This window comes from Amblyraja radiata, chromosome 13 (genome assembly GCF_010909765.2).
Source record: "Amblyraja radiata isolate CabotCenter1 chromosome 13, sAmbRad1.1.pri, whole genome shotgun sequence".
NCBI classification, from domain to species: Eukaryota; Metazoa; Chordata; class Chondrichthyes; order Rajiformes; family Rajidae; genus Amblyraja; species Amblyraja radiata.
This window is the reverse complement of record NC_045968.1, coordinates 15,258,459-15,283,619: the sequence shown is the minus strand read 5'-3', so window position 1 is coordinate 15,283,619 and position 25,161 is coordinate 15,258,459. Positions and strand designations below refer to the sequence as shown.

General features: G+C 47.1%; 1 protein-coding gene across 6 annotated transcripts in view; it reads right to left on the bottom strand.

Moving 5' to 3' along the window:
- Positions 1–25,161, bottom strand: part of ephb3 (EPH receptor B3) — a 112,377-nt gene that overhangs the window by 70,996 nt on the left and 16,220 nt on the right. For all 6 annotated transcript variants that reach the window (XM_033031301.1, XM_033031297.1, XM_033031298.1 and 3 more), the window contains exon 2: positions 1,956–2,020. In XM_033031301.1, coding sequence (XP_032887192.1) covers positions 1,956–2,020 — 65 coding nt within the window. The remainder of the gene's footprint in view (positions 1–1,955; positions 2,021–25,161) is intronic.

The following is a 25,161-nucleotide window of genomic DNA, read 5'->3' as shown; positions in this document are numbered from 1 at the left end:
TTTAGATACTTTCAAGAGAGAGCTAGGTAGGGCTCTTAAAGATAGTGGAGTCAGGGGATATGGGGAGAAGGCAGGAACGGGGTACTGATTGGGGGTGATCAACCATGATCACATTGAATGGTGGTGCTGGCTAGAAGGGCCGAATGGCCTATTCCTGTACCTATTGTATATTGTCTAAGAAGGGTCTCGACCCGAAACGTCACCCGTTCCTTCTCTCCAGAGATGCTACCTGACCCGCTGAGTTAGAACCAGCTTTTTGTGTCTACCTTCAGTGATAATATAGTCCTTGGCCAAGCTCATCGGAGATACAGAAGGGGGAATGCCATGTCATGTAACACTACTAAAAACACTTAAAACTGAACTAAATGGGCCATTTTTCCACCAAACACTCTATTTTAGATTTGGGAATTACGATAAACACCTCGTAAGATTTAATTAGTGGATGTGGTGGATCTTATATGAATACTTGGCAACCACACGCCAGTTTGTAACAGATAACGAACGGAAGAGTTGCCACCTAATTTACCAATAAAATTTACAGGAAGATATACCCTATCATTGGCCACCCCTCGCATCGTAATCTCAGCCATCAATTCCCATGCGTGACCTTTATATAAGCAGAGCCCTTTTTAAACCAGGAACTGTCCACTGAAGACACAAGACATTGCTGTTGCTGGAATCGTGATGAGACCAAAGACTGCCCTGACCTGGAATGTTGTCGGCCCATTCCCTCCACAGATGCTGCCCGACACGCTGAGTTTAGTTTAGTTAAGTTTAGAGATACAGCGTGGAAACAGGCCCCCTCGACCCACCGAGTCAACGTCTATCACACTAACACTACCCTACACACACTAGGGACGACTTTTACAATTTCACAGAATCCAATTACCCTACACACCTGGTAGACAAAAATGCTGATGAAACTCAGAGGGCGAGGCAGCATCTATGGAGCGAAGGAAATGGCAATGTTGCCTATTTCCTTCGCTCCATAGATGCTGCCTCACCCGCTGAGTTTCTCCAGCATTTTTGTCCACCTTCGATTTTCCAGCATCTGCAATTCCTTCTTAAATCTACACACCGGTACGTCTTTGGAGTGTGGGAGGAAACTGGAGCACCCGGAGAAAACCCACGCAGGTCACTGGTAGAACGTACAAACTCCGTACAGACAGCACCCACAGCCAGGATCGAACCAGGGTCCCTGGCGCTGTAAGGCAGCAACTCTACCGCTGCACCACCGTGCCACACCCCAGTTACAATTTGTGTTCTGATAAACATCTATTGAACGCAAAATTTGAAACTGCTTCAAATGAGAACTAAGGGGCGAAGTAGACTTGATACGCAGCGGTGAAATCTGTCCACAATGTTTATAATAAATATATATTAATGAAATATTTTCTTTGAAGCGGAAGCTTCACAACTGCACAAATATTATTCTGGCAAAGAAAAGATGTTATGTAACGTGTCCCATGAAGCCGGCTGAAATATGTAGCACTTTTTCTAATGTTTTAACAATGTACGTGGCTTGCAACAATTCAAGAAATTAAATCCATAAGTTCATAAGGACATAAGTTCTAGGAGCAGAATAAAGCCATTCGGCCAATCAAGTCTACTCCACCTTTCAATTATGGCTGATCTATCTTTCCTTCTCAACCCCATTCTCCTGCCTTCTCCCCATAACCCCTGACACCCGCACTAATCAAGAATCTGGCAACCTCCGCCTTAAGAATAACCATTGACTTGGCCTCCGCAGACATCTTTGGCGATGAATTTCACAAATTCACCACCCTCAGAAGATATTGGGTGAAGTTTCGGGTCAAGACCGTTCTCCAGTCTGAAGAAGGGTCTCGACCCGATACATGTCACCCATTCCTTTTTCTCCAGAGGTGCTGCCTGTCCCGCTGAGTCAGTCCAGCATTTTTTGTCTATCTTCAGTACATCGAACAAGTTGTCCTCACCCCTGTCTCTGGGTATGCGGTCCACCCCAGCTCTGCTGTCGCCCATCTTGAATCCATCAGGGTCTCTGCGGGTCAGAAGAGAAACAAGATCAACATCAGGTACCAAACAGAAGTTGCAAAGATGCGACGTAAAATGCAAATCTGCAAACATAGAAACATAGACAATAGGTGCAGGAGGAGGTCATTCGGCCCTTCGAGCCAGCACCGCCATTCATTGTGATCATGGCTGATCAATAACCCGTGCCTGCCTTCTCCCCATATCCCTTGATTCCACTAGCCCCTAGAGCTCTATCTAACTCGCTCTTAAATCCATCCAGTGATTTGGCCTCCACAGCCTTCTGTGGCAGGGAATTCCACAAATTCACAACTCTCTGGGTGAAAACGTTTTTTTCTCACCTCAGTCTTAAATGGCCTTCCCATTATTCTAAGACTGTGACCCCTGGTTCTGGAATGCAATGCAAAATGCAAGTCTGCAAAGATGCAACACAAATTGCAAATTGGTGATCACAGCAGCTTAACTTCAGCCTAATTATTGTCACGTGTATCGAGGTACAGTGAAGCGCTTTGTTTTGCATATTTAGTTTAGATTAGAGATACAGGGGCGGCCCGGTGGCGCAGCAGTAGAGTCGCTGAAGAAGGGTCCTGTACTGAAACATCACTCATCGATGGGCGGCACGGTGGCGCAGCGGTAGAGTTGCCGCCTCACAGCGCCACAGACCCTGGTTCGATCCTGACTACAGGTGCTGTATGGACGGAGTTTCCTCCCACTCTCCAAAGACGTGTGGACTTGTAAATTGTCCCTAATGTGTATGTAGGATAGCGTTATGGGGCTGTCCCACTGTACGAGGTAATTCAAGAGTTTCCTTTGATTCGAACTCAGAGAATTACGGTAATAGCCGCTCGTAGGTACTCGGGGCACTGCGTTTCCCGAGTAGCTGCCGTTAGCGTTACGAGCAGCTAAGAGACGTCCCGAACTCCGACGTACCCGCTATGTACATTCTACGTGCTTACCAACAGTTTGATTTTTTTTTAAACTCGGGAGAGCTCTTGGATGAACTCGTAGAGTGGGACAGGGCCTTCGTGTGCGGGGATCGCTGGTCGGCGCAGACTCGGGAGGCCCGATTCTCGCTTGTTTCCGTGCTGTATCTCTAAAACTAAACTAACGGTGATGGAAGTGTGGAAATGTTTCTCCCCGACTTCTCTGGAAACAAATGTTTTTGCGGTTTCAGCCACAGAATGTTTTGATTTACGTCGAATACAAGCCGAGGTTCGCGGCACATAAATCAGCACTTCAATGGGCAAAGGTTAAGGAAACCCGAGGCACAAATTGTTCGGGAGGGTAGACGGGGTCAAAGGCAGAGAAAGGGGTTTAAAATGGACTTTAAAATTCAACGTTAAACATGCCCTGGGGCAGACAGAGGCTGTTGCAAATCAGCGAGACAGGACCACATGAAGAAGAATAACTACTGAATTTAGTTTAGTTTGACAATAGGCAATAGGTGCAGGAGTAGGCCATTCAGCCCTTCAAGCCAGCACCGCCATTCAATGTGATCATGGCTGATCATCCCCAATCAGTACCCCGTTCCTGCCTTCTCCCCATATCCCCTGACTCCGCTATCTTTAAGAGCCCTATCTAGCTCTCTCTTGAAAGTATCCAGAGAACCGGCCTCCACCGCCCTCTGAGGCGGAGAATTCCACAGACTCACAACTATCTGTGTGAAAAAGCGTTTCCTCGTCTCCATTATAAATGGCTTACCCCTTATTCTTAAACTGTGGCCCCTGGTTCAGGACTCCCCCATAATCGGGAACATGTTTCCTGCCTCTAGCATGTCCAAACCGTTAATAACCTTATATGTTTCAATAATATATCCTTTTATCCTGCAAGATGTGAGCGGGTGAGGGTGATAATTTACAAAATTCTTAAGGGGTTGGACAGGCTAGATGCAGGAAGATTGCTCCCGATGTTGGGGAAGTCCAGGACAAGGGGTCACAGCTTAAGGATAAGGGGGAAATCCTTTAAAACCGAGATGAGCCAAGAACTTTTTTCACACAGAGAGTGGTGAATCTCTGGAACTCTCTGCCACAGAGGGTAGTCGAGGCCAGTTCATTGGCTATATTTAAGAGGGAGTTAGATGTGGCCCTTGTGGCTAAGGGGATCAGAGGGTATGGAGAGAAGGCAGGTACGGGATACTGAGTTGGATGATCAGCCATGATCATATTGAATGGCGGTGCAGGCTCGAAGGGCCGAATGGCCTACTCCTGCACCTAATATCTATGTTTCTATGTTTCTATAATTGTGTCGATATTGATGAGCTGAGTACCAAGGATGCGGAGAGGCAAAGTATGAATATTAACGCGCGCCCAGTCTAATTAACTCTGGATGGTGGCCTGTGGAAAATCTCCTGCCAAAAGTGTTTGTTGCCTAAACAAATCAATTAGTGCCACCACGAGATGTAAATCGACAAGAGCCTCTGTCTGGTCAGCGGGATCAGCTTATATGCTGGAGCCAGCAAATTGAGATGTTCGGGATCCTCTGCCGTGTTTGTTCAGCAGTATCTGAAACAATGCTGATGGCACAAAGCACAGATGATGCAAAAAAAAAAAAACGGCAGCTTTGCACCAGTGAATCTAAAGTGGGAATGGAATATTCAGGAGAAAATAATATTGTTACTGAAACTTGTAACGGCATCTGCATTTTGCACAGCGGTCGACATTGGGCTGTGCTTGTGCGGCAGTGCGTGGTGTATTGTTTACTACAATGGACTGGCTTCCTAACAAAGGAATCTCTTTTTTATTTCTCATGTTCCCGAATGTTGCTTTTTGCTATTTTTGCATTCTTGCTATTGAGGGAGCGCAGTGTAGCAGGTTCACCAGTTTAATTCCCGGGATGGCGGGACTGTCGCACGCTGAGAGAATGCAGCGGCTGGGCTTATATACTATGGAATTTAGAAGGATGAGAGGGTCTCTTAAAGATAGCGGAGTCAGGGGATATGGGGAGAAGGCAGGAACAGGGTACTGATTTGGCGATGATCAGCCATGATCACAGTGAATGGCGGTGCTAGCTCGAAGGGCCAAATGGCCTACACCTATTGTCTATTGACTTCTGTTCCCCGCTCGCGAAAAGGAGTGAGAGTGAATAAGACCAATTAGCAACACTGCTGTACAAACATGCGGTGCGAGATGTTGAGAGTTCCAAGGTCGGTCTGACTGTCTCCTTTCAAACAATTCAAGCAATTATTGAAATAAAACGCTGACAATCATCACGCTCTGAGTAAAGACATTCCTCTTCACCTCCTTCCTAAAAGAGCATCCTTTAATTCTGAGGCTGTGACCTCTGGTCCTAGACTCTCCCACTAGTGGAGACCAAAGATCCTATAGCAAGCAAGATAGATCACTCGACGAAAAAGACGTAGTACGGTCGTGGGCAGATTCATGGGTAATTTTCGGCCACATTTCCGTAACCGGCTTCCGTCTCCGCAAAGATCCCAAAGATAACTAGTGCGGAGACGGAAGCCGGTTACGGAAACATCCTCGTAAAAATAAAAGTTATTTGGTAAAAGTCTCCTCCTCATTTTCAGAATTATAATTTATTAACACAAACTGTTCCCCCGCAAAGTTGATTACACTGTGAGTCGGGTCGGGTTACTAAAATGGATGAAAAAAAGGCCCACGTTCCGGTCCGTTGCGTACCACACGTCAGCCCATTGCATTTAGAAGGAATGGTCTCTCTTGCTTCACTATAGGATCCTTGGTTGGAACATCCTCTCCACATCCACTCTATCCAAGGCTTTCACTGTTCTGTATTCACTATTCACGTTTCAGTGAGGGTTCTCCTCTCATTCTTCTAAATGAGCATCGTCAGGACCCCACACCAGCCCGATTGGATATCGAACCACGTACAAGGCTTTTCAAGGTACCTCGGAACACGTGACAACAATGAACCTAAACCCAATTTCTAATGACACCAGGAACTGCAGATGCTGGAATCTGGAGCTAAATATAAAATGCTGGAGGAACTCAGCGGGTGAGGCAGCATCTATAGAGAGAAGGAATGGGCGACATTTCGGGTCGAGACCCTTCTTCAGACTGATGTCGGGGGGAGAGGGGATGGGACAAAGATAGAATGTTGGCGGAGACGATAGAACGAGTCGGAGAATTGGAAATTGTCCCTAGTGTGTGTAGGATAGTGCTGGTGTACGGGGGGCGATCGCTGGTCAGCACGGACTCGGTGGGCCGAAGGGCCTGATTCCGCCCTGCATCTCTAAACTAAACATTCAACAAACGATCAAATTTAATACTAATAATCCATGCAGAATCTTCCCGCCACCATCTTTTTCAGATACCTACATCAGACACCAGATACCAAACCTCCCTTCCATTGACTCCATTTACACCTCACGCTGCCTCGGCAAGGTCAGCAGCATAATCAAGGACCAGTCGCATCCTGGCCACTCCCCCTTCTCCCCTCTCCCATCGGGCAAGACGTACGGAAGTGCGAAAACGCATACCTCCAGATTTGGGGACAGTTTCTTCCCAGCTGTTATCAGGCACCTGAACCATCCTACCACAACCAGAGAGCAGTGCTGAACTACTATCTGCCTCATCGGACACCAATGAAAAAGGGTCTCGACCCAAAGCATCGACTATTCCTTCGCTCCATAGATACTGCCTCACCTGCTGAGATTCTCCAGCTTTTTGTCTACCTTTGTCAGGCCTTAAACACTCGGACTATCCTTGATCGGACTTTACTGGCTTAACCTTGCAATAAATGTTATTTCCTTATCATGTAACTGCACACTGTAAATGGCTCAATTTGAATGAATGAATAAGTTAATTGGCCAAGTATTCACATACAAGGAATTTGCCTTGGTGCTCCATCTGGACAATCATGTGTTGCTTTCCGCTGTCTGGATAGCACGCAACGAACGCTTTTCACTGTACCTCGGTACACGTGACAATAAACTAAACTAAAACAAAACAGATTGATCTCCAGGGTTTAAAGATGCGCGCCTGGCCATTTGTTCAGCGTGAATCAATACCCCTTACTCCCAAAGGACATTCGTTCCTGCCCACTTCACAATTCAACACCATTTACTCCTCGAGATATTGAACGAGAATGTTAGCAGAATTAAATTTGAAGTGATCTATTTTGATTTTTATTCTGCAAAAGTCCAACCTGTCACACACAAACACACTGGAGGATCAGAAAGAATATCAATTATTTTAAAAATGAATAAAAGCCAGAACAGTAAGAATTGCTTTATTGCCCATTGCACACAAGGGGCCTAAAGCAACCACTGATTTTTCCCCCCACATTTCTTCAGACTGGAGAAGTGTCCCATCCTGAAACATCACCTATCCATGTTCTCCACAGATGCTGCCTGACCCGCTGAGTTACTCCAGCACTCTGTGAAACGTCACCTATCCATGTTCTCCACAGATGCTGCCTGACCCGCTGAGTTACTCCAGCACTCTGTGAAACGTCACCTATCCATGTTCTCCACAGATGCTGCCTGACCCACTGAGTTACTCCAGCACTCTGTGAAACGTCACCTATCCATGTTCTCCACACATGCTGCCTCCCCCGCTGAGTTTCTCCAGCATTTTTGTCTACCTTCGATTTTCCAGCATCTGCAGTTCTTTCTTAAACATCAGATATTATTATATTTTCTCTTTGCTTCTTACTGTTTGTGCAAAGTTGTACAGCGTCATTATATATCATAACAAGTACTTTAATCTGTATGGATAGAGACCATCAAGATGAGTACTGTTGGCTCCGAATCATAAATTAAAAACTAAAAAGCATCGTGGCTGCCTTTTTAGGGTGGTGGTGTGGAAAACCTGACATGCATTGCGGATCAGGTCATCACAGCAAAACCAGACACGGATCAAATCAGCAAAATTCTCCCAATTTTGTTGAACATTGAATTCTCCCAATTGTGTTAGTCCTTGCTGTCTCCTCCCCTTCCTCAGCCCTCCTGCTCTCTCCTCCCATCCCCCAGCCTTCAGGCTCCTCCTCCTTTTTCCTTTCTTCTCCCCGCCCCCCCCACCCCCCATCAGTCTGAAGAAGGGTTTCGGCCCGAAACGTTGCCTATTTCCTTCGCTCCATAGATGCTGCTGCACCCGCTGAGCTTCTCCAGCTTTTTTGTGTACCTTCGATTTTACGATACGATACGATACAATTTATTGTCATTTGGACCCCTTGAGGTCCAAACGAAATGACGTTTCTGCAGCCATACATTACAAACAAATAGACCCAAGACACAACATAATTTACATAAACATCCATCACATTGCTGTGATGGAAGGCCAAAAAAACTTATCTCTCCACTGCACTCTCCCCCCCGATGTCAGAGTCAAAGTCAAAGCCCCCGGCGGGTGATGGCGAATTGTCCCGCGGCCATTAAAGCCACGCCGGGTGATGCAAGGCCGTGCACCGGGTTCTTGATGTTAGAGCCCCCGGCGTGCGCTCGCAGAGTCCCGCGGCCATTCCAAACCACGCGGGACGATGGTGTAAGGCCCCGCTCCAGGAGCTCTTCAACCCCGCAACTCGGGCGGGAGAAGTCGCCGTTGCGGGAGCCCTGAAAAGCGGTCTCCCTCCAGGGACCCGCGGGCTCCCGGTGCCGCCGTCCGCCAGACCCGCAGTTGCAGCCTCCGAATCACCGGAGGTCGGGCCGCGGCAGCGCTCCACCACCGCTCCACCCGCTCTGGACTCGGCCAGCTCCGCGACGGTGAGGTGAGTAGTCGGCACCACAGCCCCCGGTCTTCCTGTTGGAGGCCGCTCCTCGTTGCAGCCCCAACGACAACGGAGACCCGACAAAGAAAAGGTTGGGTCTCCCGTGCAGGGAGAGATTTAAAAGTTACCCCCTCCCTCCCACCCCACCCCCACCCCCCGCCCCCACACACATACCCCAACAAAAAATAACAAAAACTACATAAAAACATAGACATAAAATAATAAAAACGTAGACGGACTCCAGAGGCCGCTGCTGACGAGAGTCGCGCCGCCCACCGTGAAAACAGCATCTGCAGTTCCTTCTTAAACAGAAATCAGCAATACCGTTTGATCTACACTTTTTATCTCACTTCTGGGATGAAGGTCAAGTTTTCTGTTGATTTTCTTTGTCTTTACCTTTTTTCTATTAATACCATTTAATTTAATCCATGCAGGATTTTGTAAGCAGCTTGCCACTGCTGTCCTGTAAACTTCCTCCTGCAATATATTTTCTTTGAATCATAGAAACATAGACAATAGGTGCAGGAGTAGGACATTCAGCCCTTTGAGCCAGCACCGACATTCAATATGACCATCTATCAGTACCCCATTCCTACTTTCCACTAAAGATAGACACAAAATGCTGGGGCAACTCAGCGGGACAGGCAGCACCGCTGGAGAGACGGAATGGGAGGAGTTGTGGACCAAGATCCTTCCCAAAATCAGTGCGAGCAGTTCTGAAGAGCAAGCTCGGCATGTCCTGCACTAAGTGGACTTGTGATTTCCATCTTATTCCCCACAGATGTAGCAAAGCCCACGTGCGGCACTCAGTGCAAATGGCTTGTGACAAGGTTCAGTTCGTGCACTGGAAGTCATTTGTCTTCATCAGAGGCGATGAAATGAGCTCCGACTCTGGATTATATTTACCATGTGTCTGCAGAGGCGTCTGGAGGTGGCAAACACAAGGGGAAATATAATGAGGCTTGTGTGAAAGATATCCAACAGGCTCTGCGTTCTAATCGAGAAAGGGCATGACAAATATTCTCTCCAGAACATTCACTGATGGAATTCAAGCAGATTTCTTCTGGTTTCCTCCGAGATTTGGGTGAAATTTTACACCTTGTGTCCAAGTGGTTACAATGTGAAGCCCTTCAGCCACGTCTCATTATTTATAATGTGGATAAATTACATCAATTCCATTCTCTGGTGCCCACTTAGTGTGTGTTGCTGGGGTCATAATGACTAGATATTTTGTCTGAAGAAGGGTCTCGACACGAAATGTCAACTATCCATATTCTCCACAGATGCTGCCTGACCCGCTGAGGTACTCCAGCACCCTGTGAAATGTCACCTATCCATGTTCCCCAGAGATGCTGCCTGAACCGCTGAGTTACTCCAGCATTTTGTGTCCATCTCCAGATATTTTGTAAACCCCAGCAGAATCTTGCATATATTAAGAGTAGATTAGCATGGTCAATTGAGGGAATAATCAGATCTACAGCAAACTAGTGTAAATTTGAGCATCCGAAGATAATTGGGAAGTGTTTCTTAATTAATTCTTGCAACACCAGTAAAAATAATTACCCAGTTTACTGATACAAAACAACATTCGAAGCATCGTAATGGAACAACTGGGCCGTATCATTAGATGCATCCATGTCAGTGACAGCTTCCAAAGCCGACTATTTGTTTTGTTCAAACATTTTTTTTAGTTTGCGGTCACAGCATGGAAACAGGCCCTTCGGCCCACCGAGTCCATGCTGACCAGCGATCCCACCTTTCGCACTGGTTCCATGTTATCCCACTTTCTCATCCACTCCCTACACACTCCTTACATCCCAAAGGCGTGCGGGCCTGTAGGCTAATCGGCCCTCTATAGATTGCCCCCTAGTGTAGGGAGTGGGTGAGAAAGTGGGATAAGGTAGAACTAGTGTGATCGCTGGTCGGCGTGGACTCGATGGCCGAAGGACCTGTTTCCATGCTCCATCTTCAACCAATCAATCAATCGATCAACGTGAACACTGTGGTTGTAGCGGAGTGACTGGGCAAAGATGTCTGGCTGAGGAATAGCTGACAAGATGAAACAGCAGCTCTGTGAAGAACAGTCATCATATTATGGACTTATTCTGTTGTGTAGGAAAGAACTGCAGATGCTGGTTTAAATCAAAGGCAGACACAAAATGCTGGAGTTGCTCAGCGGGACAGGCAGCATCTCTGGAGAAGGAATGGGTGACATTTCGGGTCGAGACCCTCCTTCAGACTTCCAGTCAGAAAGGTTAATGGTTTATCGACTGTCCTATTGTGTTACCAGCACTTTTCTTTGTTTAATCTCCCAGCGTTAGACCTAAGTATTCACGGAGTACTAAGTATTCACGGAGTACTAAGTATTCACGGAGTATTAAGTATTCACGGAGTACTAAGTATTCACAGAGTACTAAGTATTCAGGGAGTACTAAGTATTCACAGAGTATTAAGTATTCACAGAGTACTAAGTATTAACGGAGTAGTAATTTTTCACGAAGTGCCTCCGTTTCTCCTCTGGTGGGAAAGGGAGAGAGAGGGAGGGTGGTGAATGTGGAATTCATCACCACAGAGGGCTGTGGAGGCCAAGTCATTGGATATTTTTAAGGCAAAGATTGGTAGATTCTTGATTAGTATGAGTGTCAGTGGTTATGGGGAAAAGGCATGAGAATGGGGTTAGGAGGGAGAGGTAGATCAGCCATAGCGGAGTAGACTTGAAGGGCCGAATGGCCTAATTCTGCACCTGGAATTTACGAAATTGAACCGCGTCAACCCTGGATTTTATCGGGATAGCATTTTATTGGGATGGTTTGGGAACAGCTCCATCTAAGACATCAAGAAATTGCAGTGAATTGTGGACGCAGCCCAGACCATCACACAAACCAACCTCCCTTCCATTGACTCCATTTACACCTCACGCTGCCTCGGCAAGGCCAGCAGCATCATCAAGGACCAGTCTCACCCCGGTCACTCCCTCTTCTCCTCTCTCCCATCAGGCAAAGGGTACAGAAGTGTGAAAATGACACACACCTCCAGTTTCTTCCCTGTTGTTATCAGGCAACTGCGCCATCCTAACAACTAGAGAGCAGTTCTGAGCGATCATCTACCTCATTGAAGACCCTCGGACTATCTTGGATCAGACATTGCTGGCTTTACCTTGCACTAAACGTTATTCCCTTTATCTGTGGATGCTCAATTGTAATCATGTGTAGTATTACCGTTGACTGGATAGTGTGCAAGGAAAGCTTCACTGTACCTCGGTACACGTGGCAATAAACTAAACTGCCCCTGTATTCCCTCTCTCTCCCCCTCTCTCCGACCCAAGACATCGTATCAATTCCACTGTTTGCATCCCTAAATCCTTCTCATTATCACCTCATCCCAGCCAACAATGGACCATTGTGGGCTCCACTGCTTGGTCGTCTGTTGCCGGCCTGATTTGTTCTTGCCTCAGATCCACAAATCCTCATCTGCAGCACGCCTAGCACATTGTCATCTCCCGAGGTTATAGTTTGGGCAGATACAGACACAAAATGCTGGAGTAACTCAGCGGGTCAGGCAGCATCTGTGGAAAACATGGATAGGTGACGTTTCACAGAGTGCTGGAGTAACTCAGCGGGTCAGGCAGCATCTCTGGATAGAAGGAATGGGTGACGTTTCTTCAGACTAGTTTGGGAATTCCCGCATCCATTTATCCATCATCATGTTTCAAACTCTTTAGCTCCGGCAATAGCTGTTGACAATATTATAGAACAAAGAACGGTTTAGCACTGAGGGCGGCACAGCGGGTGGAGCTGCTGCCTCACAGCGCCAGGGACTCAGGTTCAACCCTGACTACGAGTGCTGTCTGTACGGAGTTTGTAGGTTCTCCCAGTGACTTGTGTCAGTTTCTCCGGGTGCTCCGGATTTCTCCCACACTCCAAAGACATACAGGTTTGTAGGTTTGTTGGCTTCTGTAAATTGTCCCTAGTGTGTGTAGGATATAGACAATAGGCAATAGGTGCAGGAGTTGGCCATTCGGCCCTTCGAGCCAGCACCGCCATTCAATGTGATCATGGCTAATCATTCCTAATCAGTACCCCGTTCCTGCCTTCTCCCCATATCCCCTGACTCCGTTATCTTCAAGAGCCCTATCTAGCTCTCTCTTGAAAGTATCCAGAGAACCGGCCTCCACCGCCCTCTGGGGCAGAGAATTCCACAGACTCACAACTCTCTGTGTGAAAAAGTGTTTTCTCGTCTCCGTTCTACATGGCTTAGAACTAGTGTGAACAGGTGATCGATGGTCGGCATGGACTCGGTGGGCCGAAGGGCCTGTCGCCGTGCTGTACCTGCAAGCTAAACTAAAGTTTGTAACTTAGCTTGAACGAAACCGAACCTGATACTGCTACGCTCACATATCATGCACCAGGTCTCAGATCCAATGTTATGTTTGTGAAAACTTGGAAGTGTCACCATTTTGCCAATTTACTTTCATGCCCGATTCTGAAAATACACTGTGGCCTTTGTATGTGACGGGCTGCGCCAATCCTCTGATTTTATTTTGTTTCGGGGGGGGAGGGTGTGGGGGGGGTGGGGCAGGGAATCGTTTAGTTTACACACTTTAAGTGTGGCCTTTAACTGTGGACTTGTAAAAATAATCGAGAGCAGGGGCCGATTTGGAATCCGGTCGAAGTGTTGGCTCTGCGCTGGTTTCCACACTTCAGCAGGTTTCCATGGTAGTTTGAAATCTTTCAAAGGCCGCATGAACCCGTTCAGTCTCACGTGAAGCGAGGGTGGGTGGGGGGGTGTGGGCGGGGGAATGTGGAGTGGGCAATGTTGTTTGTGTGTGTGTGTGTGTGGCCTCAGCTTCTCTTGGCTTCTCTCTTGTATCGCCCGGCAACACAATGAGGCGTGAGTTTCCACGAAGGCTGAAGAGAACGACAGGCCGGGCGGGGAGAATAATTGTGCGGTGACTCCTGAGGATGGACACAGGCGTGCAGTGGCCCGCAACGAAGCGATGTGACGGAGGTTAACAATGATGGAATCACCCAGCCCTCTGTAGTAACCAGATAGTTAATTGCACACGACGCCATCTCCTTGCTTCAGTCGCCGCCTGCAACGCTCGGTCAGTTGTACAGGACGGTAACTGGTGGATATTTATAATGAGGGTAGGGGGGGGAGATATACAAAGCTTCGTGAAAATGGTCATCAAAATTGGCTGATGAGCCATCGATCGACTGGCTTGCCACCTGCCTGACAATCCACAGCGATCCTCGAGAAATGAAATGAAATGAAAGGCAGTGGAGGTTGGGGGAAGGAGCAGGCAGAAATGCAACTGCAAAGGAGTGAAGATAACGTACTTTAGACAATAGACAATCGGTGCAGGAGTAGGCCATTCGGCCCTTCAAGCCAGCACCGCCATTCACTGTGATCACGGCTGATCATCCACAATCAGTACCCCGTTCCTGCCTTCTCCCCATATCCCCTGACTGCTATCTTTCAGAGCCCTATCTAGCTTTCTCTTGAAAGTATCCAGAGAACCGGCCTCCACCGCCCTCTGAGGTAGGGAATTCCACAGATTTCCACAGAATTCCACAGATTCACAACTCTCTAGGTAAAAATGTTTTCCCTCATCTCCGTTCGAATGGCTTACCCCTTATTCTTAAACCGTGGCCCCTGGTTCTGGAATCTCCCGACATTGGGAACATGTTTCCTGCCTCTAGCGTGTCCAATCCCTGAACAATCTTATATGTTTCAATAAGATCCCCCTCTGATCCTTCTAAATTTATTTCACAATATGACAGTCCCGCCATCCCGGGAATTAACCTCGTAAACCTACGCTGCACTCCCTCAATAGCAAGAATGTCCTCCCTCAAATTGGGAGACCAAAACTGCACAAAATAGTCCAGGTGTGGTCTCACTAGGGCCCTGTACAACTGCAGAAGGGCCTCTTGCTCCTTTACTCAACTCATCTTATTATGTACACAATATTCCAGCTCCAACGCTGCGCCAACGTGCTGCCCTTAACGAGCGAGTCTTTCACGTCAGCGGCACGCGAGAGATCGCCACCTCCTCGTTCCCCAACTCAGCTGCTAGTTTAATTCAGCTCATCACTGTCACGTGTACGAAAAGACTCTAGGATGTACTGTACACTGACAATGACAATTAAAGTTGAATCTGAATCTGAATCCGATCTGAAAATCCTGGAGTAACTCAGCAGGTCAGGCAGCATCTCCGGAGAGCAGGAGAAAGGAACACTCATAGTGTGTAAACTAACCAACTTCCTGCCTGCGAACCAAAACGAAATGAGAGTATTGTGTGCAGTCTTTCAGATATAAAGGCCCCAGTGTATGTTCAGAATCATGTTTTAAAAAGTAAATCAGCAAAATGGCGGCACTACCAAGTTTTCCAAACATGTGAGTTAACAGTACATTGGATCTGAAACTCGGTGTTTGAAGTGTGAGCTTAACATTTTAACAGACTATAAATGACAACAACCAGGCCACCCACAGTGTACTGATAACAGATAAAGTTTTCAATAGACAATGGACAATAGGTGCAGGAGTAGGCCATTCGACCCTTCGAGCCAGCACCGCCCATTCAATGTGATCATGGCTGATCATCCACAATCAGTACCCCGTTCCTGCCTTCTCCCCATATCCCCTGACTCCGCTATTTTTAAGAGCCCTATCTAGCTCTCTCTTGAAAGTATCCGGAGAACCGGCCTCCACCGCCTTCTGAGGCAGAGAATTCCAGACTCACAACTCTCTGTGTGAAAAAGTGTTTCTTCGTCTCCGTTCTAAATGGCCAACCCCTCATGCTTAAACTGTGGCCCTGGATCTGGACTCCCCCAACATCGGGAACATGTTTCCTGCCTCGAGCTGATCGCTGGTCGGCTGGGACTTGGTGGGCCTAAGAACCCGTATTTCTAAAGTCTAGTCTACAAGTCTCCAATGACGGGTAGGCAAGGCTGCACACTGGCTGGTGAGGACAGTTCCATTCAGTTTCTAAGATATATATTGACATTTCCTATACAAGGATACGCATTTTTCTGAATAATATCTGCCCCGTCATGTATGAAGTCATCGTGTTGGGGGGTGGTTTTGTTGAACTGCAGTTCATGTGAATCCTAAAACAAGTCGGTCCTGTCTGTGCATACACAAAAAGTTAAATTATCCGGCACTAATTCTTGCAAACTAGTTTCTCCCGTGGTTTAAAATGTTAATGTCGTCGGCGCCATAAATTTAAAAATGATACGGTAATCTTGCTGGTCTGGGTGGTCCAGAACAGAGGATCGCTAGACCTCTCCTTCAAACAGAACAGTGGCCGGCTCCCATATCAACCCCCGTCTCTGATCGTCATTTAAGATGTAAAATGAATTGAAATCTGGTCAACCTTCGACACGCTCACAATCCGTTCACGCTCACTCTCACTCTCGCAAAAGCCTCAAGATAGTTGGCATTAAAACTCAAACTAGTGCAGAAAGGAAACGACTGTTTGAAAATCTCATCAACATACTTTGCCCGTACACACGAAACGTTTCCTCCCCGTCTATTACGTGTAACGCCTTGGGTTGCCAACTTTCTCACTCCCAAATAAAGGGAGAAAAGGTCAAATACGGGACAAATTCCCCGACGGCAATTCGTTGACCGACTTGGCCGTGTCAGGGTGAATGATGAGTTGGCCCGGGTGCTGGACTGCACACAAAGCCCAGCCGGCGGGCCAGTTGAGGAGTTTTGGGCCGGGCCGCGCGACGTCGCGCACAAAGTCTGGCGCACGTCCAACTCATGAACCGATGATCGGCCATGAGAAGGAGGGGTGGTGGTGAGGTCGGCGGTAAGCGAAGGTCGGACAGCTGACCGGGCTGCCGACCGACGGGGCCACGGGCGAGGTGCTGCTGCTGCTGTTGCTGCACTCCATGGGCTGCACTACGGGACAAACCAATTTAGCCCAAAATACGGGGCAGTTGGCAACCCTCGTAACACATAACATAGGAATGCAGATGCTAAGATTAACAGTGAAGTGTAGAAAATAAATTCTGGTTAACAGTATGGAAATAGGTCCTTCGTCCCACCATGTCCACGCCAACCATCAACCATTCACAAGTTATCGGAGTAGAATTAGGCCATTCGGCCCATCGAGTCTACACCACCATTCAATCATGGCTGATCTCTGCCTCCTCTTCCCATTTTCCTGCCTTCTCCCCCATTACCATTGACATATATTCTAATCCATAATTTGTCTATCTCTGCCTTAAAAATATCCACCGACTTGGCCTCCACAGCCCTCTGTGGAAATGAATTCCACAGGTTAACGATAACTACCCTCTGACTAAAGAAGTTCCTCCTTACCTCCTTTCCAAAACAAGCGCCCTTTAATTCTGAGGCTATAACCTCTAGTCCTAGACTCTCCCACTAATGGAAACATCCTCTCCACATCCACTCAATCTATGCCCCGTTCACACTAGTTCTATGTTATCCCACTTTCTCATCCACTCTCCACACACTAGGGGGGCAATTTTACAGAGGGGCCCGTTAACCTACAAACCCCCACGTCTTTGGGATGTGGGAGGAAAGCGGATGAAACCAACGTGCAAACTCCACACAGACAGCACCCCGAGGTCAGTATCGAACCGGGGTCTCTGGCGCTGGGAGGCAGCTGCACACTTATCTCTATCTACGATTGGCCAATAAACTGAATGGTATCTTTGCCTTCGCTGAATGAGGTGCCATTTCCTGGGCCTTTTCCTGTCGCAGTCACACAGCATCAATGACATTCATTCATCAACAGTAAAGCTGGAGTCAGTCCAAATCACTGAACAATGAACAATGCACAAACCCAGGGCTTCACCCATGTCACAATGAAACAAATTGACTAGAGATTTAGTTCACTACTATTTTGCTTCTAAATTTCTTTCACACATGCTGGCATTTGCCCGATACGTCACCCATTCCTTCGCTCCAGAAGGTAGACAAAAATGCTGGAGAAACTTAGCGGGTGAGGCAACATCTTGGGAGCGAAGGAATAGGGTCGAGACCCTTCTTCAGACTGAAGAAGGTGACCCAAAACGACACCTATTCCTTCGCTCAAAGTCCGGCACCCCATCCAACTCATGAACCGATGATCGGCCGTGAGAAGGAGGGGTAGTGGTGGTGTCGGTAGTAAGCGAAGGTCCGAAGGTCGGACAGTTGGCCGGGCTGCCGACCGAACAATGGGGCCACGGGCGAGGCGCTGCTGCTGCTGAATTCCATGGGCTGCACTACGTCGGGACGGGTGAGGCGGGGCCGGACGCGGCGCTCCGACCCGACAGTCCCCTCAACCCGAGGAGTAGCAGTCAAATACGGGACAAGGGCGGTCCCATACAGGGCAAACCAATTTAGCCCAATATACGGGATGTCCCGGCTAATACAGGACAGTTGGCAACCCTACACACCAGGCTTTGTCCCGCCCTCATCTCTCTATTCTAACTTTCTCGCCCTAACCCCACCGGTCGGAAGAAGGGTCTCAACCCGAAATGTCGTCTGTCCATTCCCTCCACGGATGCTGCCTGACCTGCAGAGTTTCTCCAGCACTGTCTTTGGCTCAAGATTCCAGCCTCTGCAGTTCCATGCGTCCCCATTAGCCTTTTCCAACTAGTTGATGCACCAATTTTGTCACATCAGGTGAGCTGGAATGTTGTTAAAATCCTACGGTGTTAATAATCACCTTTAGCTCGTGTTGTTACAAAATTGTGAGAAGACCACAAGTCAATGAATGGGGTAGAGTGAGGCCATTAGGCCCATCAAGTCTACTCCGCCATTCAATCATGGTTGATTTATCTTTCCCTCTCAGCCCCATTCTCCTGCCTTCTCCCCATAAACCTTTGACACCCTTCCCAATCAAGAACCAATCAATCTCCGTTTTAATATACCCAATGACTTGGCTTCCACAGCCTTCTGTGACAATTAGTTCACGGTGGCGCAGCGGTAGAGTTGCTGCCTTACAGCGAATGCAGCGGCAGAGACCCGGGTTCGAACACGACTATGGGTGCTGCCTGAACGGAGTTTGAACGTTCTCCCCGTGACCAGCGTGGGTTTTCTTTGCGATCTTCGGTTTCCTCCCACATTCCAAAGACGTGCAGGTTTCTAGGTTAATTGGCCCAGTAAATGTAAAAATTGTCCCCAGTGGGTGTAGGATAGTGTTAATGCGCGGGGATCGCTGGTCGGCACGGACACGGTGGGCCGAAGGGCCTGTTTTCCCGCTGTATCTCTAACACTAAAACTAAACCTTTACCCTCTGGCTAAAGAAATTCCTCCTCATCTCCTTTCTAAAGGTACACCCTTTTATTCAGAGGCTGTGCCCTCTGGTCCTAGGCTCTCCCACGAGTGGAACCAGCCTTTCCACATCCACCCTGTCCAGGCCTTTCACTATTCGGTAAGTTTCAGAGATCCATCCTCATAATTCTAAACTCCAGCGAGTACAGGCCCAGTGCCGCCAAACGCTCAGTTTTGTTTAGTTGACTTTAGTTTAGTTTGACTTATTACTGTCACCTGTACCGAGGGACAGGAAAAGCTTGTTTGTTGCGCGCTACAAGCCGTCCACAGTACACAGATACAGGATAAAGGGAATAACGTTTAGTTCAAGATAAAGTCCAGTAAAGTCCGAATATAGATAGTCCAAGGGCCTCCAATGAGGTCGATCAGGACTGTTCTCTGGTAGGTGAGAGGACAGTTCAGTTGCCTGATCATATTGGTAGGTGCAAGTTTGCATTCAGGGTAAATAGACTAGTAAACAGAATAAGCAGGATATACAAACCTGCAGGTTTCTGCTGCAAAACAATACGACTAACGTATAATTATCCCGCAGGCGAGTAAAATGACTGCACTGTTTGAGAATGCAGCCGAGAGTCGAGTCGGAGAGGTAAAGAATGTGGATGGATGCATTCATTTGGTAGGTTGGGTGATGGTGGGGATGGTGTAACAAAGGGGCTGCTGTGTACGTTTAGTACTGTGAGCCTTTCCCAAATGCTCAATTTACCAACCAGTCCCAAGCCATGAAATAGCCCCGGGCAAAAACAACAATCTAAGTTGTGCCATGAACTCTTTCCTCACACCACGCTGCTTCACGTACCATCACGTATTTTCACCTTTACTTTGCAGGCTTCCCTTCAGTTTACTTTAGTACGGAGACGAGGAAACACTTTGTCCTCACAGAGAGTTGTGAGTCTGTGGAATTCTCTGCCTCAGAGGGCGGTTCTCTGGATACTTTCAAGAGAGAGCTAGATAGAGCAAATAAAGATAGCGGAGTCGGGGGATATGGGGAGAAGGCAGGAACGGGGTACCGATTGGGGATGATCAACCATGATCACATTGAATGGCGGTGCTGGCTCGAAGGGCCGAATGGCCCACTCCTGCACCTGTTGTCTATGGTCCGCGGGGACTGGAGGCCTTCCGTCAACGCTAGTTGCCGCGGGAGGTCGAGTGTATTGTTGATAAAGTTGGCGACATATTAATTTGATGACTGTTTGTTTGGGAACTCAACATAGGCAGCCTTTTTATCGTGTTAATACTACCTTTTATTTTCTGGATAAAAGTATTTGTATATATAAAAAAATATATATTTTTAAATAAAAGTTAACATTTCCATTGGCTGCTGCATGTATTATTGTCTTCGTCTGCAACATTTGTACGGGCCACTTGCAAGTTTTATTCCATAGGCAAAAGAGGCCAGCTGTGTGTACTGTAACCCAGGCATTTTACAAGAGTTTTGTAATGTTCTTTTATGATCTTTATTCACTGCTCTTATCTTCTGTTGCTTCCATAAAAATAAAAAAATTATAGTCCACCAGCTTAACAAGAGACTACAGTGTAGGACCATTGTTATCATCATATTTACCTCAGGAGCTGTTTGATGTTATCGGCAAAGGGCAAGGTCACTTAACACTTTGATCTTCAACTTCTCAGTGATCCCGGGATGGGATCAGTTTAGAGAAACAGCGTGGAAACAGGCCCTTCGGCCCACGCCGACCAGCGGTCACCCGTTGACACATTAGTTCTACGTTATCCTACGTACTCATCCGCTCCCTACACACTAGGGGCAATTTACAGATGGCCAATTAACTTACAAACCCACACGTCTTAAGTGTGGGAGGAAACCAGAGCACCCTGAGGAAACCCACACGGTCACAGGGAGAATGTTTTTTCAAGGAAATAGCTTTTAACTCGGTACACGTGACAATAAACAAAACAAAAAAAGTGTCTCGACATGAAACACCTTTACTCCAGAGATGCTGTCTGACCCGCTGAGTTACTCCAACTAAATGAGAATGTGCGAACTCCACACAGACAGCCGAGGTCAGGATCGAACTCTGGTCTCTGAGTGCAGTGAGGCTGTACCAGTTTGCTGCCTAGTTTTAAACAATGATATTCTATTTAGCAAATTACTTTGCAAGTCAATTTAACCAACTCACCATCACTAATATTGGTGAAAGTATATCATTGAATCCACAAAACTCACCATTAAATTGTCAAGGAACATAGTGATGGCATTTAAAAATTCTTCAGCTGAAATAAACGGGCACACACTAGCGCAGAGGGTAGACTTGCTGCCTCACAGCATCAAAGATCCAAGTTCAATCCTGACCTCGGGTGCTGCCTGTGCGGAGTTTGCAAGTTCTCCCTTGGGTTTCCTCCGGGTGCTCCGGTTTCCTCCCACATCCCAAAGATGTACATGTTTGCAGGTTAATTGGCTTCTGTAAATTGCCCCTAGTGTATAGAATAGAACTAGTGTGAATGGGGTGACCGCTGGTCGGCGCTGAATCGGTGGGCCGAAGGGTCTGTTTCTGAGCTGTATCACTAAAGCTAAAAGAAACTAAGATTGCACCTTGTGAAATCCAGAACTATGATTCACTTTAATACCTGAGGTCACTAGAAATGTCGTGATTAAAACAGTTTCTGCCACATTGAAGATACGGACTGAAACCATCAAGTGTTCCACTGCCTAAGAAGTGATAAGTCTTTCAATGCCAGCATATATTAAAATCAACCTTCTGATTACAATGATAATTATGGAGTTATAAAGCACGGAAACTGGTCCTTCGGCCCAACTTGCCCACACCAGCCAACATGTCCCATCTACACTAGTCCCACCTGACCGCATTTGGCCCATATCATTCCAAACCTGTCCTTTCCATGTACCTGCCTAAAGGGCCTGTCGCACTTGGCGATTTTTTCGGCGACTGCCGGCGTCATATCAGTTTCGCCAATAAGATTTTGAACAATTCAAATTCCAGCGGCGACAAAAAATGTTGCGACACTTGAAACAACACCGTGCTCCAATACGTCATCACGCCGCGTCACGCCACAAATTTTTCGGTGATCTAATACGTCAGTCATTCTCCCCTCTCCCATCAGACAAAAGTGTGAAAACCCACACCACCAGATTCAGGGACAGTTTCTTCCCAGCTGTTGTCAGACAACTGAATCATCCTACCACAACCAGAGGGCAGTCCTGAACTACTATCTACCTCTTTGGTGACCCTCGGACTATCCTTGATCGGACTTTGCTGGCTTTACCTTGCACTAAATGTTTAAGAAGGAACTGCAGATGCTGGAAAAATTGAAGGTAGATAAAAAATGCTGGAGAAACTCAGCGGGTGAGGCAGCATCTGTGGAGCGAAGGAATAGGTGACGTTTCGGGTCGAGACGTCACCTATTCCTTCGCTCCGTAGATGCTGCCTCACCCGCTGAGCTTCTCCAGCATTTTTATCTACCTTGCACTAAACGTTATTCCTTTATCATGTATCTATACACTGTAAATGGGTTGATTGTAATCATGTATTGTCTTTCCGCTGACTGGTTAGCACGCAACAAAGGCTTTTCACACGTAACAATAAACTAAACTGAACTCTGAAATTCTAGTGATATCAGTTGCTTTAAATTTTAAACTGCATTAGGGTTCGTGACCCCTGGTTCTGGACTCCCCCCAACATTGGGAACATGTTTCCTGCCTCTAGCGTGTCCAAACCCTTAACAATCTTATATGTTACAATAAGATGCCCTCTCATCCTTCTAAACTCCAGAGTAAACAAGCCCAGCCATTGTCTCAGCATATGACAGTCCCGCCATCCCGAGAATTAACCTTGTGAACCTACGCTGCACTCCCTCAATAGCAAGAATGTCCTTCCTCAAATTAGGGGACCAAAACTGCACACAATACTCCAGCTGTGGTCTCACTAGGGCCCTGTACACTCAACGAGTCGAATTTGTTGTTTCCTTAAAATGACTACAGGCCACATAATGTAACTAGTCCTGCCCTTATAATTAATGATAAACAAATGCCTTGCAAATATTTCTTATGTTTCCATAACACTTAAACTCAAATCCTATTTACAATATAGTTTACAGGATCATTCTCAACTCCATTAGTAAATATTATTTTTCCTTCTGAACACTTAGAGAAGATAAATAAATAATGTTGGGATCCAATTCTAATCTCATACAATGTCCTGGTTATTATTCAATTAACTCATTATTGCCAAATGTAATTAAATTTATTTTCTCAGTTATCAATTTTCTTTCCCCCCCCCCCCCCCCTCCTCTCCCCAGAAAATCAGATTTTGATTTAAAAAAACAGAAGCTGAGACCTCAGTCAGTTACATAGTCAACGCTGAGATGTGTTGGAAGGAACTGCAGATGCTGGTTTAAACCAAAGATGAACACAAAAAGCTGGAGTAACTCCGCGCGGACAGGCAGCATCTGTGATGGTCTCTGATACGGCACGTTCTTTATCAATGCAAACTCAACGCATAACATGGTGAACTCAGCACGGTGGTGCAGCGGTAGAGTTGCTGCCTCACAGCGCCAGAGTCCCAGGTTCGATCCTGACCAAAGGTGCCGTTTGTACGGAGTTTTGTACCTTCTCCCCGTGACCGCGTGGGTTTTCTCCGGGTGCTCCAGTTTCCTCCCACACTCCAAAGCCTTACAGGTTTGTAGGTTAATTGGCTTTGGTAAGAAGTGTACTCTGTCCCTAGTGTGTATAGGGTAGTGCTAGTGTGCGGGGTGATCGATGGTCGGCGCTGGCATGGTGGGCCGAAGGGCCTGTTTCCGCACTGTATCTCTAAACAAAACTAAGCTCATACGTGATAGGAGCAGAATTAGGACATTCGACCCATCAGGTCTACTCCACCATTCAATCATGGCTGATCTACTTCTCCCACCTAACCCTATTCTCCTGCCTTCTCCTAATAACCCTCGACGTCCGAGACACTGCAACTAAACTACTGAAGAACAAGCTTCACAAAACCAGATTATGTGATGTCTTTACTCTCAAAAATAATGTGTACATCATGATTGTAAAGATCTTCTCCGTAGAGTGTCACCTTGTCGTGGTGGAGAAGCTTGTGTGGTCCTGAGATCCTGAGAGCGATGCCGTCTGGAGCTATGCTCCTGGTAGGGCCACCCATGGCGGTAAGGTCGAGGGGGGTGGTCCCTGACAAAGAGCAATTTAACCAAGACCTCAACGGTGGAACAGGCGGAGGACGATGGCTGACCTTAGTGGAGCGTCACAACGGCTGGGAAGGCGGATGAAGGCTGCAGCAGAAAGGGGTCTCTGGTCGTCTTGGACTCCATGCCACTGGATCCTGACCCAGATCTGTCAAGGACCGTGTGGAGGCTGTCTGTGCACCAGTCTCCCCACGTTAAACAAAGTCATGCACAGGCGTCCTCCATGAGAGGACAGTCATACTTGTTTCGAGTGACCCCTGATGATAAAGATGCAGAAGTGTAGCCCTGTCCTACATGTTTCTGCACCTTACCATGTCGTTTATGATGCTATTTTTGAAAAGGTTTCACATTGGGAGAAACTTTACTCAAGCATTAAGAGGCGAGAGTGTTTATTAAACATATGTACCGACAGCAGAACAATGAAAATTATACTTGCTGCAGCTTAACGGGCTCGTTAACACAACACACAGATCATTAACCAAAGAAAACATTCTATTAATAATTAGTCATACTAGGTAACTCTACTCCTTTGAACTGGTTGAAATGAGGGACAAAACTAATGTTTTGTATAAACACAAAATGCTGGAGTAACTCAGAGGGACAGGCAGCATCTCCAGAGAGAAGGAATGGGTGACATACTATACTGACCCTTCTTCAGACCCAGTATAGTTTAGTATAGTTCTGTTTAGAGATACAGCATGGAAGCCGGCCCTTCAGCCCACCGAGTCCATGCCGACCATTGATCATCTATATTATCCCACTTTCACATCCACTCCCTACACACTAGGGGGCAATTTACACAAGGCCAATTATAGACAATAGACAATAGGTGCAGGAGTAGGCCATTCGGCCCTTCGAGCCAGCACCACCATTCAATGTGATCATGGCTGATCATTCCCAATCAGTACCCCGTTCCTGCCTTCTCCCCATATCCCCTGACCCCGCTATCTTCAAGAGCCCTATCTAGCTCTCACTTGAAAGTATCCAGAGAACCGTCCACCACCGCCCT